General features: G+C 52.0%; 1 protein-coding gene across 5 annotated transcripts in view; it reads left to right on the plus strand.

Annotated features, from left to right (window-relative positions):
* The window catches only part of DNMBP (dynamin binding protein), a 28779-nt gene extending 13181 nt beyond the window's left edge, over positions 1 to 15598 (plus strand). For 2 of the 5 annotated variants that reach the window (XM_015867205.1, XM_032445356.1), the window contains 13 exons: positions 8050 to 8237; positions 8848 to 8947; positions 9651 to 9798; positions 10269 to 10286; positions 10881 to 11080; positions 11477 to 11607; positions 11849 to 11953; positions 12116 to 12244; positions 12681 to 13013; positions 13156 to 13338; positions 13416 to 13614; positions 13709 to 14148; positions 14465 to 15598. In XM_015867205.1, the coding sequence (XP_015722691.1) occupies positions 8050 to 8237; positions 8848 to 8947; positions 9651 to 9798; positions 10269 to 10286; positions 10881 to 11080; positions 11477 to 11607; positions 11849 to 11953; positions 12116 to 12244; positions 12681 to 13013; positions 13156 to 13338; positions 13416 to 13614; positions 13709 to 14148; positions 14465 to 14653 (2363 nt within the window). In that variant the 3' untranslated portion in view covers positions 14654 to 15598. Of the gene's footprint in view, positions 1 to 538; positions 1843 to 8049; positions 8238 to 8847; positions 8948 to 9650; positions 9799 to 10268; positions 10287 to 10880; positions 11081 to 11476; positions 11608 to 11848; positions 11954 to 12115; positions 12245 to 12680; positions 13014 to 13155; positions 13339 to 13415; positions 13615 to 13708; positions 14149 to 14464 lie in introns of those variants that run through there. The other 3 variants (XM_015867208.2, XM_032445357.1, XM_032445358.1) reach the window with 3 other exon arrangements.
* Positions 15599 to 15936: the final 338 nt, after the last annotated feature.

Consider the following 15936-nt stretch of genomic DNA (forward strand, 5'->3'; position numbering starts at 1 on the left):
TTTCTAAAACATGTTTAAAATCTGCAGGTTCCTTCTTGGGCATGTCTTGCATGTACACTGGAGGTTGTGCTAAAGGCCAGATGAGCGCAGGATTTGTTTTCATCCTCTTGCACTTGGAGCAGGAGGCTCTGCCCCAGTGCTGCTTGCCTCCTGCTCTTCCCAGGGGCTGCGGGTGAGGGCTGGAAGAAGGATGGCTCTGCACCAGGTTAGAAGCGAAGCCTGGGGGTTCGGTTTCTCTCAGGATGCATGGAGCAGAGCCCAGCCTCTGCTACGCTACGGTGTTCAGGCTGCATGCTGCCTGCTGGAACTGGCAGGAGTGTGGAGGCAAGGGAAGGAGATCTGGTACGTGCTATCTGCTCTGTGGTTCCCCAGTCTCACATGCACCTTTTCCTTCCCTGGGGATGTTGGTCTTAAGCCATGGCCTCCTCGTGCCCCACTGCTCTCCTTTTCCCTGCCTCCTAGTGGCCCATGGGGAGGCTGCGGGCTCTCCCAAAGCAGTGCAGCCGGTTTGGCCGGTGGGAGTCTGCTTCTAACTGGTTACTGATTAGCTTGGGCAGCAGGTGGAGGAGGCTGGGGCTGGAGGCCATTGGGCACGCGCCTCTTCCTACCTTTGCTGGCTGGTTTCAGGAAGTGCTGCCTGCGTTGAATTGCGTTGCGTTGTACCTGGGAAGGAAGCGTCAGAGCAGAGAGAGAAGAGGTGTCAGCCCGGGTGTGGGCTCAAGGAGCGGGAGCAAAGGGAGCTGCAACCCAGCAGGACGATGTGCTCTTATCCTGGGACAGAACATGGCACAGAGAAACCAAGGCAGGAGCCCCGGCTCCTCAGCTGGGAGTATGAAGATTGTGCTGCGAGGAGAGGGGACGTCATGGGCCTGCACAGTGAGAGTCGCTGGAACGAGAGACCCAGGGTGAAGAGGGGAGCAGACAGAGGCTGGGACAGTGACTGGAGAGGGGAGGGCATCTCTGTGGATGGATGGAGCGGGAACGGAGACTGTGAAGGCTTTTGGAAGGCGGATAACCAGTACACGGACTATAGGAGAGCAGACAATGTTTGGAAAGGCAAAATCCCATTTACAAAGGACAGAAATTGTGGAGTGAATGAGAGGGAGGGTGTTCAATACAGAGGCTGTAATCCCAAGGAGGGAGAAGGGCAGTACAGAGGAGACAGAGGGCCTGGGGAGGGTAGGGAGGGGGGAAGGCGGTACAGAGAGGACAGAGGCCCTGGAGAGTACAGGGAAGGCAGAAGGTGTCATAAGGATGGAGATCCTAGGGACTATAGTAGGGATGGGAGATACTGTGGGGAAAGGGAAAGGCAGTGTAGGCAGGACAGGGGATATAGGGAAGGGGAAAGGCAGTATAGAGAAGACGGAGGTTATCAAGTAGGCAGGGAAAGAAAAAAGTGGCATAGAGAGGCTGGAGGCTGTGAGGAATTTAGAGAGCAGGAAAGGCAGTATGTAAACATCAGGGATCTGGAGGATCATGGAGATTCTGAACAGCACAGGCAGCTGAAAGGTGTTGCCATGGACTGCAGTGATCCGTCTGGAGGTCATGGAGCTCACTTGTTGACATCCTGGTCCTCAGGAGACACCAGCAGCCTGGGGTCAAACACGTCCTGCAGACAGTCAGGGATGCAGGACATGGGCTGCAATGGCTGTGGGGAACCAGAACGAGCACAGCACTCAAGGGTCCGCACGGGCCGGCCAGACTGGAGTCACATCTGGGAGCAGGAGGCCAAGGAAGAGAGCAGGACAGGCTCTTCACTGCAGAGAAACAGTTTGTACAGGAGGACGGCTCCCAGCACCTTGCGGCGCTCAGAATTTGTACAGACCAGGAAGGAGAAACACGGTATGCAGAGAAATGCTTGGGAGGTGTCGGTGCGGTGGCCTTGGGCATTCCTTAACCCTGCCCTCGTCCTGAGGCAGCAGGGTTCCTGAGGAAATCCTGGGGATGCACACAACTTTGTGCATTTAGGTCTCTCGTTGCACAGTGGTGGGGTCTGGGTAGGATGAGTGAAGGAGACCTTTGTGTTGGGCAGATGTGTGTCCGAGGACCTGTTTGCAGTTGTACCCTTTCTGCCAGCATTTGTCTCAGGTACCCATGCATGTGCTGCCCTTGGAGGAGGCTGGAGTGCAGAGTACAGCACAGCAGTGCAGCAAACACCCAGGCAGCAGGGCTGCAGGCCGTGGCTGGCTATCAGCTTACAGTGAAATTTGTTCTCTCGAGGTATTTGATTCAGCAGACTCCAGAGGCTGCATTTCTGCACTGTGTTGGTAGGTGGGACTTTGCTCAGTCTCATCTCCAGGGCAAGGGAGTGGTTTTGTGGTGCCAGGATGATCAAAGGGCATCTGGGAAGCTAGGAGGGGCTAGGGGCAGAGCTTGGGGAGGCTCAGAATGGGGCAGGGGCAGCCTGCAGGAGCTGCATCTGAGGAAACAAGCAGATAACTCCCAGATGGGCCTGGGGAACTCTGCAGCATAGTGACAGTTCTTTGGTTAAAGCATCTCTGAGATAAGATTTGGATGTGTCTGCCCAGTGCTCTAAGCAGAGACCCCACCTGTTTGGTGGTGCTGGATACTCATCCTCACTCCAGAATGTTTTGCATGCTGATGTGTTGCTTTTCAGCTTTCAATTCCCAACCTTTATCTGCTAAATTGGAGCTTTTTAGTTGATGATATTTTTTTTTCCCTGTGTTAAACCTGTTGGTTTGAGTAATTCTATCTTGTTCAAAATACCTAAGCTTTGTTAGTGATGGGTATGCAGCATCCTTATTAGTGATCATACAGAATCGATGTTTGGTTCTCTACAGAACCACAGTGGTTTTTCCATTTACTTTGAAAATATTATGTCCGACCAACTCTAAACACAGTCCCTGGAGAATCTCATTGCAAGTGTCTTCTTTTCTAGATGTTGTCCCCAGGCAAGTTTCAAATGCTAATCTGCAAGGTCTTTCTTCTGTTTTTCAAATAGGAAGAGACAATATTTACCATATAATTCTGCCTTTTTCATCAAACTTATCAAGAATTCTACTCTCCCTCCTTACTAATGGGATTAGGTCATTGAAAAGCTTTCTCTTGTCCGGAGTGGAAATGAAATTGGATTATAAAGTAGTACTTTTTTCCTTCATTTGAAACTAAAACTTCTTATTTCTGCCATGAATCATTTTTGAATATCTTCCTTCTCATTTTTCTGTCTTTTTCAGTTCCTGGTGTTTATTGTCTATTGTCTGTTTTTCTATATTCATTCATGTATCTGTTTACATTTGCTGATTTAGCTGAAGCACAGACCCATCGTTATTGTTCTCTTCCTTGATTGCATAACAGTGTTTGGATTATCTGCTTAAAATACCCTATTAATGACCTTTCATTTTCCATTATTTATTTATTTATTATGCTGGCATTTTTGCTCACAATCATTTTTATTGGTGGTCTGCTCAGTGGTGTTGAAGCGGATGGTAGAGAAGTACAGCCAGGAGGCATGTGGATCCCATCTGCCTTAAGGGCAACTGGGACAGGGCTCTCCCAGGAAGACCATATGAATCCCTCCCAGGGCTCCTCATGTGTCTGCCAATGAGAATCTCATGAGCCCTGTCTTCCTCCAAGGCTCAGGCATGTGCTTTGCTGCAGTTCCACCTTCACCAGAGGACCTCAGAGGGAACCAGTGGGTTCCAGGTGGGACAACTTTGAGATGAGTCCTGGTATTCCTGGAGAAATGCCACCCCCCAGTCTGTTCCTCTTCAGCTCATCCTTAGGGTTTGGATTTCTGTCACTGCTCCCAGGGGGGAAGTGAAATATTCAATGTATTTAGTTTGTTGCTTTCAGAGTAGTGGATGTATCTGTTACGGGCTTACTGTCTAAATCCAGAGTGAGTTTTCACCCCAGCCAGATCCTGCGCCTGGCAGGGAGCTTAGCCTTTCCCTCAGATTAATTATTCCCCGCCCTAGTTTCATCCCCTCTCCTCTCTTGCTAGGCAGTAACCCCTCCCCTCCCAGCGTTCACATACTTCAAATATTTGCAGCTGGTTTGTTTTGTCCTTAGTCACTGCTTGGCTGTGCTGAGCTGTGAGCCCAAGGCTGGGCTTTTCTTGCAGGCTCAAAATCAGAGGCTGGTGCTGAGTGAGGCTGCACAGGGCTTGTCCTCAGCACTGGAGCTCCTTGAGTTTGGCCTGGGAGCTGGCCCTTCTTTGTTGCTTGCTGAGTTACCCTCCTCCTGAAGGAGTCAGGGGCAGAGCCAGCTCCAACTGCAGCAGCCGATGGACAGCACGGCCCTCCCTGGACTGGGTTAGCAGTGCGAGCACAGTGAGACAGGGGATGCTGGCAGGTGAGCCCTGATGAGAAGCGCGTGATGGATGCGAATCCTGTTGGGTCTGGTGCACATGAATCCACTCCCAGAGTGAAGCAGGGTAAAAAGCTCTAGCTGTGTGTGTGGTCACAGCTTGGTTTGCAAGAACTGGCTGTTTTTGTTGATTAGAAGGTTGTCGTTGAGCTTCTAAGCTGAGCAGTGTGAGCTGTGTGATTGCAATGTTAAAATCATGGTCTCCATGGGCAGGTTGAGGTGGGAGTGTGCTCCACCTCAGCACCTCACTGCTTGTTTTCCTCCATTGATGTCAGGCCTCCCATGTGTCAGCACCAGCAGCTCTGATAGGAGACCAGTGCAGCATGTTAAAGCAGCGCAGAGTTAATTGGTCACGAAAACACCCAAGGGAACTGAAAAAATAAGTTGCTAGATTTGCTATGGATTGCAGAGCTCCTGCAGGAGCATCGGATGGGCAGAACTTGAGTCTCTAAGAATTGTGGTTGAAAACTGTGTTTGGAAGAGTATGTCTGAATGCTCTCTGAGCAGCTCTGTCATGGGTAAACACCAGTTGGTCACTGGATTGGAATTTGGTGGCTTCATTAGAAATACCAGTTGCATTCCTGTAAACTAACGGAGACCAGTCCAGCTGTGGCGTGTGAGGGACTCCAGGACTGGTGGCTTAGGTAGGGAATTAATGTCCAAACAGAGCATCTGTTTGAAGACCATGTATTAGGTGACCAAAAACCACAGTTGTGAAAGAATGTGAGTTTAGTTAAATGCTGAATGAGATTCATTTATGGAGTGCTGCAATTAGAAGTATGGAACAAACAGGAAAGAAAAGAACTGGGTGGCACTCAGCAGAAATGGTCTGAAATACGAAAAGGAGAGTTTTAAAATATGTCAGAAACAGGTTGTATGAAATACAGGTGAGGTAGAAGTGTAAAGTATTAAAAACAGATTCTGTGATTTGAGTCTTTGTGCTCTGAGTGTTGAAATAAGTGGGACAGCATTTTGAGTTTGTGGCTGAAGGAGGATGCTGGTGATGAACAGCAAAGGTTATCGGAGAGCTGGCTGCAGCATCACTGTGTTTTGAATATGTCTTGAAATATTCAGAGCAAGAAAGTCAGAGGGGAATTAGTCTGAGTGTTCAGAAATCACAGGCAATGTAATGGAAACGCTGACAGTGTAAGTGGGTGGATCAGGCAGACAGCTTTGCCAGGTCAGGCAGGCTGCCTTGATGGCCATTATGTGCTGAAAACTTGGGCAGGGAAGGTTTTCCCTTCCCTCTCCCGGAGGGGGATTTGAAACTTGCACAGGAAAGGTGTGGGAGCTGGAAGTCTCGAGCATCAGGCACTTGCCCTGGGGTGCTCACAGACTTGCCCACACTTTGCTGGCCGGAGTGTGAGGAGCAGATACAGATTCCAGGGATCCCCAGCTCGTCTCTCTGAGCTGGAACTGGAGCAGAGCGTGGGTGCAAAGGGGGATTTCCCTGCTTGGGGCAGGGCTGAGCATTGTGTGCTGTGCCTGGTGCCCAGCTCTGCAGAGCCAGAGCCGAGCTGTGTGGCTCCAAGCTGCTGGTGGGAATGCTGACAGTGAGGATCCAAGGACCTACTTGGCATAAATAGGGGCTTCCCTGCAGTCACAGTCTCTTGCAGCCACCAGATGTCTGTGGCTGAGTGCACAGTGGGATTGTTTGGCAATACAGTGAAGTCTGGGACATCTTGCATGAAGTTTCATCTGGGTCATTGCCATTTTGCATGTGGGTAAATGCGCAGTTCAGATATTTGGCTGTGGTAAATCTAATCTTTCCCATTTAATCTTGAATCACGTTTAATGTTTCCCAGGAGCGGAGTTTGATCTTTGTGGCTCCCTGCAGTTTACTGATTTGTTTGTCTGCTACATGGGCTGTTGTTGAATACGGTCCTTTTCACAGCTTCCTGGGCAACCCTTTGTGCTTTGTCAGCTCCTTCAGGGCAGTGTCAGCTCACACCCCACCTGCCCTTGGTTTCACTCACCTGCTTTACATTCAAATTAACGCCTCCCTGCTTCTTCCATCTTGCTCTTCCACTTGAATGCGCTTTCCTGCCAAACAAACGCCATTTCTTGAACAAACATACATCTAATATAACTCACTTGCCGTTTGTGTTTCATTGCTCTTTGGGAGCTGTTAGCTGCAGACCCCATTATCTGAGCATTCCTTTGTCCCTGCTGTTGTTCCACCTGCAGTCTCTGTATCTGTGGCAGCACATCCCTGTTGTGTTTGTAGAGGACCCTGCACAAAGGGCCTGTTCTGTAACTGAGGCTTTGCAGATGCTGTGCAAATGTAAGCAGTAAATGTAAAATCCTGCGAAAATATTTGTACAAATATCAGAGCTGGGGGGTCTGCCCCCAACTGATTAAATCCCTGTGACACAGAGCAGCTGGGGACCTGTGGGAGTTGGTGGGCATTTGTCACATCGACCGCTGGCCTAAAATCACAGGATGGTTGTGCTGCAACGGGGTGTCAGCTCTGCAAAACAGCAGTGCAATGCGGGGGAGCTGAGTTCGTGGGCCAGAGCCTGGCTGGGACGGCTGTGTGGCTGAACATGGGGAGCTGGTGCTGTGTTTCGGGCCAGAGGGCACATGCTTTCAGCAGCAGGCAGGTGGAGCAGAGAGTTGCTGGGGCCCAGGAATCTGCTGGGATAAAATGTCTCTGAACCTGAATGAAAACAAGAGGGGGTTGGGCTGGCCGAGGAGCTGCAGGTGGGACAGAAAACCAGGAGGAAAGCCAGCAGCCAGGCTCTGGGACGGAGAGGATGATGGTGTAGAGCTGCCAGAGTGCCCCAAGCCTGGGGCAGGGCTCCCTGCACTGTACTGCCCACAGTGGTTTGACAGAGGCAAAACCATTCCGAGGGCACAGTTGCCCTGGCCTGGGGCTGTCCCTGAGCTGTGCTGGGGACATGGGGTTATTCCAGACCTTGCACCACTGCTGTCAGCGTGGGATGTGTGCAGCCACCCCATGCCTCTGCCCCTGTATGTGCTCACACTGCCTGCCCACTGCCAACAGCCTCACCAGGGCTCAGGCTTGGTGTAAGATACTGGTCCTGATTGCTGCTACCCCACTTTTGAGCCTCCCCGCTGCCGGCAATGGCTTCCTGAGCCCCACACTGTGTTTCTGGTCACGCTCCAGCTCCAGGCTTTGCTGCCTGCAGCCCCATTGTGGGTGCCTGGAGGCCTTTTCAGCTATTCACATGGAAATGCCCCGGAGCTAGAGAATGGAGACCCCTTTCCCAGCCCCAAGGGAAGGGACAGCAGCCACAGCCAGGCTGCAGCCAGGGTGCAGGTGGGGAGCTCCTCTTCTTGGTGTGGGAGGGCAGTGGGGTTAGGGGATAGCTAGGAGTGGTGAGCATCAGGGTCTCTGGGCCCAGGTGGACTCACAGCAAGTTTTTGTAGCTGCCAGGAGCAGCAGGGAAGTGGACAGGGGGAATATTTGGATTACAACAGTGAGCAGGAGGCAACTCTGACTCCTGGTACTCTGAGGCTTCGGGCAGAGAGGACCTGACTGCAAGCTATCCTTGTCCTGCAGCACTCAGCACTGTGAGGCCATAGTGCAGCGTACTGGTACTGATAATGAAGGCAGGCTGTGGGAACAGTCCTGCTGTCCCTGCTCTCTGACCACCATGTTTGGTCATCTCAGAGGTGCTACGTGCCTCCTGACCTTGCCATGCAAGAGTTGGGCCAGATGTTACTGAAGGATGCTGATCTTGATCGTCTGTCTTGCAGAGATGACCCTCCTGTCCTCTCAGACTCCATCCCTGGAGTCATCCTCAGCTGTAACTGAGAGCCCAGAGCACAGGATGCTGGAGAAGAGGTCCAAGGTTATTGAGGAACTGCTCCAGACAGAGAGGGACTACATCCGAGATCTGGAGATGTGTGTGGAAAGGATCATGGTGCCCCTTCAGCAGGCACAGGTAGGAGCATGGGGGAAGACTATGAGGTGGTGCTGATGGGGAGGAGTAAAGATATAGTCTGCTTTGTTCCTGAAACCCACAGGGGACATTCAGCTGCTGTAGGAGCAGCAGGGTGGTTTTCACTGCTCCTTGCAGTCACAGAAATAACCCATCAATTTTGGGATCCTGATGAGTTCTCACTGTTGCTGAGAGCAAGAAACCTAGCAGCAACCGTCATAGATTCATTTCCTAATGTGGGAACTGTTCTTGTTCGTTTGGTTTGTGGGTTAATTTCATTGTCTGGAAAAAGAAGATATGGGATCTTGGCATGGTGTTGAAATTGATGGCAAGAAAGGGAGTGTCAGATGATCTGACACTCCCTTGTATGAAATTGCTGGGAAAGTAGAGGACACTGCATTTGTTAGGACACATAAGGAGTAAGTAAGAGTTTCAGTGCACAGCAGAATGAGGGAGTGAATGCAGAAGTCACTATGGAGGGAGCAGGTTGTGCTGAATGGCTGCTGGGGAGCTAAGGGCTGATTGAAGGTTACAGGAGGACAAGGGGGAGATGCTATTGTGTCTGGCTGGGACATGCTCTCCCATCTGGGACTTCTCTCTTCTTTTTCTGTAGGTTCTGAATGTAGACTTTGAGAGTCTTTTTGGAAACATCCAAGTGGTAATTAGCTTTTCTAAGCAACTGCTGTCGACCTTGGAGGCTTCAGACTCCATCGGTATGAACTCTTCTGTTGCCTTTACTCAGCAGCCTGGGGTGAGATTTGCTAGATTTGAGTGGGGTGGCAGAACAGGCCAGTTTAAATGATGGATGAGTTTCCTTCCTGTTGGTCCTTGTCAGTGCTCATCAGCCCAACAGCAAAGCTGTGCCACTGTGCTGAGAAACACATATCATGTATAGATTTCCCTGACTCCTTAGAGTGAGCCCCCCTCCTCACACCTGCACTGCCAGCTTTCGCTGCTCAGCTCCAGGGCAGCCTGTGCCTTTATTGTCCCCATGGCTCTTGCTGACAGTGACCGATCATCTGGAAAACTGGAACAGTTGAGGTGTCTCTGCTGGTCACATCTGGAGCTCCTATGGGGCTTTTCAACTAGTTAAACTGTCACCTCAGAGTATGAGCAGACGTGTCCTGGTGAGTTATCATAACAGGCTTCAGCCTCAGCAGACCTTTCATGCACCATTCCCATTTCTGTCCCTTCCTGCCCCCACTACTTGGCCTGCAGTGACAGGAAAGCATGAAGGATGTGTGGGCATGCAGAGCGTGGCAGGGAGGCACCCACCCTGAATACTCTGTTAGCACTGTCCTCTCAAGCTCAGGGTGTGATAGGGAGTCAGGGGCATCTTGCCATGAATGCTCCATGGCTGTTGAAGGCAACAGGACTACTGGAAACACTGAAGTCCTACTTTGCTGCCGTACGCAGGGCCGGTGTTCCTGGCACAGCGTGCAGAGTTGGAGAATGTTTACAAGGTGTATTGCCAGAACCATGACGAGGCCATTGCACTGCTGGAAACGTATGAGAAAGATGAGAAGATCCAGAAGCTACTCGTGGACCTGCTGGATAACCTCAGGTTGGAACCTCTGGCTGTGATAGCCACCAAGCTGGGTTAGAGGGTTCGCTCTCCAGCATCCCTGCTGCTCTGCAGCTGTGCTCAGAATTCAGCTGGTGAGAGAACTGGGGTTAGTTGTGTCACTGTGTAGGTGACAAGGCTCCAGGTTCAAATGAAAAGGGCTTTGTTTCAGTGATAGCCTGCTGCCCCTCAGGACGTGTGTTCTGGGCCTACATTTGTAGGGCCACCAAAGTGTGGACAAGGCGGCATGCCATGGATTGAGAGTTCCTATTCCCCAAGTTCTTTGCCACCATGACCAGCAAAGGAGCAAGCCAGTTTGCCTGGCTCAGTGACTGACACGGCTCTGGGACAGGGCTGCCATGGCAGTGTTACTGCAGAAGGGGGCAAGAGTGCTGGCTGTGGGAATGCACGCCTACCACACTATTAACCTATTGCTTTTCTTTGCTTTTTGGCACTCTGTGGGCCATCAGGAGCCTGTACAGTGAGTGGTAAGTGCTTCCTTCTTGTTAGCCCATGCTTATCTGTCTTGGCCTGCCTGCTCCCTTGTGACTCACCTCCTACCACCAGCTTGGTGCATGTCTGGATACCCCACCAGTGCTGCTTGGACTATACAGGCAGATTGTGAGGGGGGGATCTTGGGCTGAAAACTGGTTTGGGGAGCCATCATCCCCAAGGAGGCAGGAGAGTCCTGTGCTGACTGCAGAGCTGAGCACGGTCAGTCTGCCCTATGCTGCAGGTTAGGTCTGGCAGTCGGGTGGTGGGACAGTCTGAGGCAAGTGGAGCATTGGTACCTTTTAGACTGTGCCTGTGTGGGGTTTCGCAGCGGGTCTGGTAGTGGGGAGGATCCTGGTTGGGAAAGATAACCTGCTATGAGCAAGATCTGGAAACCTGGGGCTGATTGAGGTCACCAGGGGTGTGGGAGTGCCGTGGGTTTGGAGATGAGGGTGGCCTGACTTAGGAAGTATAATAGATTTGAACATTTTGGTCCTCTGGTTGTGTTAGGGGTTGGTTCAAGGAGTCAGACTTCACATGATAGAGCTGGACTGAAAACTGGTGCATCTTCTTTGTTCCACCTTTCCCAGGGGCTGCACAAACTACATTAACCTGGGTTCATTCCTCATCAAACCAGTACAAAGGGTGATGCGATACCCCCTGCTGCTGATGGAGCTGCTGAGTGCCACCCCTGAATCTCACCCTGACAAGGCACCACTCACAGCTGCTGTTCTTGCAGTCAAAGAAATCAATGTCAACATCAATGAGTACAAGCGTCGGAAGGACCTCGGTGAGGAGCTGGGGAGTGAGTGTGTCAGCTGCATGAACATGAAGGGAATCTGTCCCCAGTAGACTCTGATCTGAGCAGCAGTGTAGTAGAATTGCATGCGTTTCATATCACTGTATCACAAGAAATATCTCCTGTCAGATGTGTACTACATTATCCTCTACATATTGTGTTTCATGTGTAGCTTTTTAAATGCAATTCTACTGCACCGCTGCTCAGATCAGAGTCTACCACAGCATTATCAGTGGTAGTTTCCACCTCAGATCTAGTTCATGGGCAGTATTTATTATTTCTAGGGCACTGCTTAGGGAAGAGCCAGCAAGGCAAGTGTTGATGAGGCACTGTAAGACACAGATATTGTGCTGGTAAGTTTTCTAATTTCTGCATCATCTTCTGTAGTGCTTAAGTACCGGAAAGGGGATGAAGATAGCCTCATGGAGAAGATCTCCAAGATCAACTTCCACTCTATCATCAAGAAATCCAACCGTGTGAGCAGCCACCTCAAACATCTCACAGGCTTTGCGCCCCAGGTAATGTGTATCAGCTACCAAGTGCACTTACACCCCATGATTTGAGGAGATGGTGGTACCTGCTGGCTCCCCACATCCCTTTCTTGATGGGCTGGTTCTGATTCAGGTCAGCAAGGCAGTGAGCTTAGGGTTTGAACCACCTGCCTTTGCTCCCTGGCTTGTGGGCAAGAGGCTCCACGTCTCACACTCTGGGAGGTGGCAGAGTCCTGCATTGCCTCCCTTGAGCCTTTTTCTCTCACAGCTGAAGGATGAAGCCTTTGAGGAGACAGAGAAAAATTTCCGGATGCAGGAGCGACTGATCAAGTCCTTCATCAGGGACCTTTCACTCTACTTGCAGCACGTTCGGGTGAGTCTGGATATGATGCCACTTATCAATGCTTCTGCCCTCAGCCCTGCCTGGGTATTGGCCTCTGGAGGGCTGGGCTGCCCTAGAAGCTTGTGCCTGCTCTGGGAGTTCTGTTCTCCTGGGCAGCAAGCACGGTGCACTGACTGCTTGTCCCTGGTGCAGGAGTCGGCCTGCATGAAGGCACTAGCAGCAGTCAGCATGTGGGACCTGTGCATGGAGAAAGGCAGTGGGGACCTGGACCAGTTCCAGAAAGTGAACCGACTCATCAGCGACCAGCTGTTCTCCACCTTTGTGAGTGAGCCTATGTCCTTGTGTGCTGCAGACACCCCTGGAGCCCTTCCACCCGTGACTGGCTGCACAAGTGACGCAGCCTGGGATAAGTGCAAGCATCCCTACTCATCTCTTGCCTCTTGAAAGCTTTGGTGGCTGTGGGGTTTGGTTGTGCCTTGAGCATATCTGTTAGGCATGCATTTGTCTTCAGCCATACCTGAAATGTTACAACCTTCAGCTCCTTCCTGTAGTATTTTCCATGCTGGCACATGTGTGTAGGATATTGAATGTAATGCATGTTGGAAAGAACCTCTAGAGCTCTGGTGGGATGCTGTCAGGAATATGGACACTGTGCTGTTCTGGAGAAGCTGTGTACCAGAGGGCGGGCTGCTGGTGTTCTCAGCTTGACAGAAGAGAGCACCTAATCTCACCTTCTCCCTGCATCTCTACCCACCAGAAAGAGCGGACAGAGCGGCTGGTGACCACACCCCTGAACCAGCTGCTGAGCATGTTTGTAGGGCCCCACAAGCTGGTGCAGAAACGCTTTGACAAGCTCCTCGACTTCCACAACTGCACGGAGCGAGCGGAGAAGCTGAAGGACAAGCGAACACTGGAGGAGCTGCAGTCAGCCCGCAACAACTACGAGGCCCTCAATGCCCAGCTGCTGGATGAGCTGCCCAAGTTCTTGTCCTTAGCCAAGGAGCTGTTTGCCAACTGCGTGCGGGGCTATGCTGAGGCACACTGTGACTTTGTGCGCCAGGCCCTGGAGGAGCTGAAACCTCTGCTGTCGGTGGGTTCCTGGATCACAGACAGCACTCCAGGCTCAGTGCAGTGCTGATCTCTGCACAGGGTTTGTCTGGTGGGGCAGTGGTGTGATAGGTACATTCATCGTCAGCTTTCACCTAACTGCTCTGGTCCTGCTCTGGTTCCAGTTGCTGAAGACGTCTGGCCGGGAGGGGAACCTCATTGCCATCTTCCAGGAAGAGCACAGTCGAGTCCTTCAGCAGCTCCAGGCCTTCACCTTCTTTCCAGAGTCACAAGCAGCCCCCAGGAAGCCTTTTGAGAGGAAGACCATGGAGCGTCAGTCTGCCCGGCGGCAGCCACTAGGTGCCTTGGTGAGTCACACGTGTACCCCATGTCAGGGCTAGCTGGCATCCTGGAATAACCACTCACTTGCTTTGTTCCTCTGCAGCCCAGCTACTTCCTGCAGACAGATGACATCCGAGCGGCCCTCCTGGCTCGATATCCCCCTGACAGCCTCTTCCAGGCAGATCGCAATTTCAATGCTGCCCAAGACCTGGATGTCTCACTGCTGGAGGGAGACATTGTGGGAGTCATCAAGAAGAAAGACCCCATGGGCAGCCAGAATCGCTGGCTCGTAGACAATGGGGGTAGGTGGCTGCTCTCTGCCTCTGGTACTTGCTGCATCTCTCCTCTGGTTCTTCTCATCTTTGATCTGAGCTCCTTTTCTCTTCCTCTCTGCAGTGACCAAAGGATTTGTGTACAGCTCCTTTCTGAAGCCTTACAACCCGCGTCGCAGCCAGTCGGATGTCTCAGTGGGAAGCCACTCTTCCAATGAGTCTGAGCATAGCAGCTCTTCTCCCCACAGCAGTACCACGCTGACCTTCAGCCCCAGCAGGGCAGCCGTGGCCTTCACTCATAAACACCCCCAGGACTCTGCTTCGCTGGGAGAGCCGTGCCACTCTCCACAGTCCCCCACAGAGATGGACTCTCCAAGCTCTGGTGACAGGACAGCCCCACTGGAGGGTGGAGCGGTGACATCTCCACGCCGCTACAGCCGACCTGAGCCAGGCTACAGCCCCAGTCCTCGCAATGGGCACCCTGCCAAAGCACATCTTAGGTCTGCATCCTTGGTGGAGAACAGAGACTCTGAGCTCGAGAGTGGCGAGTCAGAAGGCAACCAGGTGAGTCCTGAGGTAGCTGGTGTTTGGGGTGTGAAGGCTCCACTTGTGTGGAGGTTGAGTCATCCTCTGTAGGCATGACCAGGGAGAAAAGTGTGAGGTAGAGACTTTTCTCTTGTGATGAGATGTGCACAGACCAAGGCTGCAAGTGGGGGTGGACAGTTGGGGACAGCTCTGGCAGAGGCTGGGCTGGGTCTGCTGCTCTTTGCTCAAGCCAAAACTCAACAGTGTGTCTTGGTTTTCAGCAGATCTCAGTGCACAATCTGTGCCATGTGGCACATGCTGAGTGCCTGTCTGACTGACACCTCCCTTTGCCCAGCAGGTCTATTATGCTCTCTACACCTTCAAAGGCCGAAACATGAATGAGCTGAGTGTGTCAGCTAACCAGAGACTCAAGATCCTGCAGTTTGAAGACATCACGGGCAATCAGGAGTGGTGGCTGGCTGAGGCACACGGCAAGCAGGGCTATGTGCCCTCCAGCTACATCCGGAAGACAGAGTACACGTGAGGCTGAGGGGGCAGGAGGCCCCACCTTGTGCCTACCAGGACTGCAAGGGGCCCACGGCCTCCACTGCTTGCCCCAAGGGGATGAGGCTGTGCTGTGGGAAAGAGGGAAGGTGGGCTGGCAGAGCAGGCACTTTGCCCAAGAGCAGGGGCCAGCAGCTGTCACCCTGACACCCTGAGCTGTTTTATCCTCCAGCCATGAGCAGAGTGGGGCTGTGGCCCAGGGGGAAATGGCTAGACCAAGACTGAGGAGCTACTGTGGATTTAAATTGTGGAAGACTGTTGCTGAGGCCATCTTTAGCAAAATAGTGTTAGAAGCAGCCTAGAGCCTTGTGAACAAGTTCTCTGTGCCTTAGCAGCAGCAGGTCCTGCCTTGTCTGTGTAGGACCCCAGATCAGCAATGTCTGTTCTGACCAGAGGAAGCTGCTTTGAGGATTGCTGTGAATAGTTCAATTACACAGTGAGTCCAGCCTCCAGGAGCACCCACTGTAGAGCCCCAGTGGATACTGTGTCTATGTGCTTGGTCTCCTGAAGGGGGGGTGCCACTAAGCTCTGCTGCTAGCAGCAACCATTAAGCACCTGCTTCCGGGACCAGCTATAGGTTCTGAACACCACCTTGCCTTGTATCCATACTGTCTCCAGTGTCCAGGACCCCCCTCTTTGTTCTAGCATGCCCACATAGCTCCTCTGGAGCAAGACAAAAGGCAAAGCACTGGCTGTCCTGCCACCTCATTTTTGTGGGCTCTGACCAGGTGTGCCTTACCTGTGCATGCTTCAGGGCACTGGAGATGGTGCTTATGTTCTGGGAGGGATGCTGTGCCCTTTGCGGGGGTACTGTGTCTTATGTGCTGCTGCCATGACCTGAAAGAAGCTCCTTTGTCCTTGGGGCAGTGTTTGAGTCCCTTGCACTGCTGCTCCATAAATAAAGGTTTGCCCTTGTATATAGGAAGCACCTGTGCATGTGCTGGGGTAGAGATGGGGAATGCTTGGTGTGTGTCTGGCTTGGTGTGTGAGGAGGCTGAGGGCAAAGCTTCTTGTGGACCCTGCAGTGCCTGCAGTGCCATTTACATTTCAGTGAGGTCCTCACTACATCATGGAATCATAGAATGGTTTAGGTTAGAAGGGGCCTTGAAGATTACCTTGTTCCAACCCCCTGCTATAGGCAGGGATACCTTCCTCTAGACCAAGATAGATTGCACTGCCCTCTCTGGCTGCAGTGTTACATGACACAACAGGGTTGTGGGTGGTTTGCATCTTACGCGGAAGAGTTTTGCTCTACTCAGTCCA

Source organism: Coturnix japonica, chromosome 6, assembly GCF_001577835.2.
Source record: "Coturnix japonica isolate 7356 chromosome 6, Coturnix japonica 2.1, whole genome shotgun sequence".
In the NCBI taxonomy this organism is placed as follows: domain Eukaryota; kingdom Metazoa; phylum Chordata; class Aves; order Galliformes; family Phasianidae; genus Coturnix; species Coturnix japonica.